The 2,073-nt window shown below is 41.0% G+C and overlaps 1 protein-coding gene across 2 annotated transcripts in view; it reads right to left on the bottom strand.

The window, feature by feature from the left end:
- Positions 1–119: 119 nt before the first annotated feature.
- Positions 120–2,073, bottom strand: part of RINT1 (RAD50 interactor 1) — a 30,062-nt gene continuing 28,108 nt past the window's right edge. Inside the window, exon 12 of one of the 2 annotated variants that reach the window (XM_017506265.2) lies at positions 120–559. In XM_017506265.2, the coding sequence (XP_017361754.2) occupies positions 230–559 (330 nt within the window). In that variant the 3' untranslated portion in view covers positions 120–229. The remainder of the gene's footprint in view (positions 560–2,073) is intronic. The other variant, XM_017506266.2, reaches the window with a different exon arrangement.

Genomic DNA, 2,073 nt, shown 5'->3' with positions numbered 1-2,073 from the left:
AAAAAAAAAAAAAAAAAAAAAAAAAAATTAGCCAGGCCTCATGGTGAATGCCTGTAGTCCCAGCTACTTAGGAGGCTGAGGTAGGAAGATTACTTGAACCTGGAAGGTGGAGGTTGCAATAAGCCGAGACTGCACAATTGCACTCTACCCTGGGTGACAGAATAGGACAGTCTCAAAAATAAAAGTCCAAGACAACATATTTTAGAACTATTTTTACCAGCAATAAAGTTTAAAGTACATAAGGCCAAATCAGGTTCTTTCTAGACACCTTGGAAATCTGACCACATGTACCATCTTTAACTTTTACCAAACTGGTGTTGAGCTGACTCAGGCAGAGGACATACCTTTCCTTTTTATACAATTTGGCAGCATCTTTAACATCTCTAAACACGTGGTCTACTTGACGGGTCAACATATCATGCTTTAAACGCTCTAAGAGGTTAATCATGTCATCAAAGACAGAGCTCTCCATAGAGGCTAGTTGTCCCAGCTGCAATTTACTCAGAGTATTATTCTCTGCAAACACCTCCAGTGCAGCCTGTTGAAGTTGTAGAAAGAACTGAAAGCAAAAATATGTTAACACATTAACATAGTTTAACAGCTTGAAACACAATTCATGTGTCATTCAATTCACCTATTTAAAGTGTATAATAGGGCTGGGTGCAGTGGGGCTCACACCTGTTAACCTCAGCACTTTCGGAGGCCAACGTGGGTGGATCACCTGAGGTCAGGAGTTCAAAACCAGCCTGGCCAACATGGCAAAACCCCATCTCTACTAAAAATACAAAAATTAGCCAGGTGTGGTGGCATATGCCTGTAATTCCAGCTACTCGGTAGGCCAAGGCAGGAGAATCGTTTGAACTCAGGAGGCGGAGGTTGCAGTGAACCGAGATCATACAACTACACTCCAGCCTGGGCAACAGAGTGAGACTCCATTTAAAATAAATAAATGTATATAATTCAATGATTTTTACTATATTCAGAGTTGTGCATCCATCACAATTTTAGAACACTTTCATTACTCCCCAAGAAAAGCCCTCACTCTTAGCCGCCATACCCCCAATACAGTCTCCCCACTGCCCCCAGTCCTAGACAACCACTAATTTACTTTGTCTCAGTGGATTTGCCTTTTCTGGATATTTCACATAAATGGAATCACAGAATGTATGATTCTTTGTGACTTCTTTCATTTAGTATATTTTCAAGGTCTGTCCATATTGTGACACGTATCAGCACTTCATTTTTTCACATTCCCAGGTAATAATACTCCATTATATAGCTATACCACATTTTATCCAGTCATCAGCTGGTGGACATTTGAGTAATTTCACTTTTTGTCTATTATGAATAATGCTGCTGTGAACATTTTTGTGCAAGTTTTTATGTGAACATGTTTCATTTCTCTTAGTATGTACTGAAGAATGGAACTGCTGGATCTTATGGTAAGTCTATGTTTTAACAGTCTGAAAGGCCAGGTATGGTAGGTAGTTCATGCCTGTAGTGCCAGCACTTTAGGAGGCTGAGGATCATTTTATAGTGAGACCTAATGTCTAGAATAAATTTAAAAATTAGCTGAGTGTGGTGGCGCACACCTGTAATCCCAGCTATTCAGAAGGCTGCGAAGGGAAGATTGCTCGAGCCCTGGAGGCAGAGGTTGCAGTGAGCCGACATTGTGCCACTGCAATGCAGCCAGGGTGAAAGAATGAGATCTCATGTCAGAAAACAAAAAGCCAGTTGAGGAATTGCTATACTGTTTTTCACAGCAACTGCACCATGTTACATTCCCACTAGCCAATGTTAAACCGTTCTGAAACGGAACAATCTCAAGATATATTGTTAACTGGAAAAAGCAGAAGAGTTTGTATAGTATGTTACCGTATGTTGACATACACACACCAGTGTTTATATAAATAGCTTCAGTAGTGTATACAAGAAATTGATCAAAGTGATTGGCTTGAGGGAAGATTAGAATTAAGATTTTCAGGCCGGGCGCGGTGGCTCAAGCCTGTAATCCCAGCACTTTGGGAGGCCGAGGCAGGTGGATCACGAGGTCAAGAGATCGAGACCATCCTG

This window comes from Cebus imitator, unplaced genomic scaffold (genome assembly GCF_001604975.1).
Source record: "Cebus imitator isolate Cc_AM_T3 unplaced genomic scaffold, Cebus_imitator-1.0 Scaffold352, whole genome shotgun sequence".
NCBI lineage: Eukaryota > Metazoa > Chordata > Mammalia > Primates > Cebidae > Cebus > Cebus imitator.
This window is presented reverse-complemented; position numbering and strand designations above follow the sequence as displayed.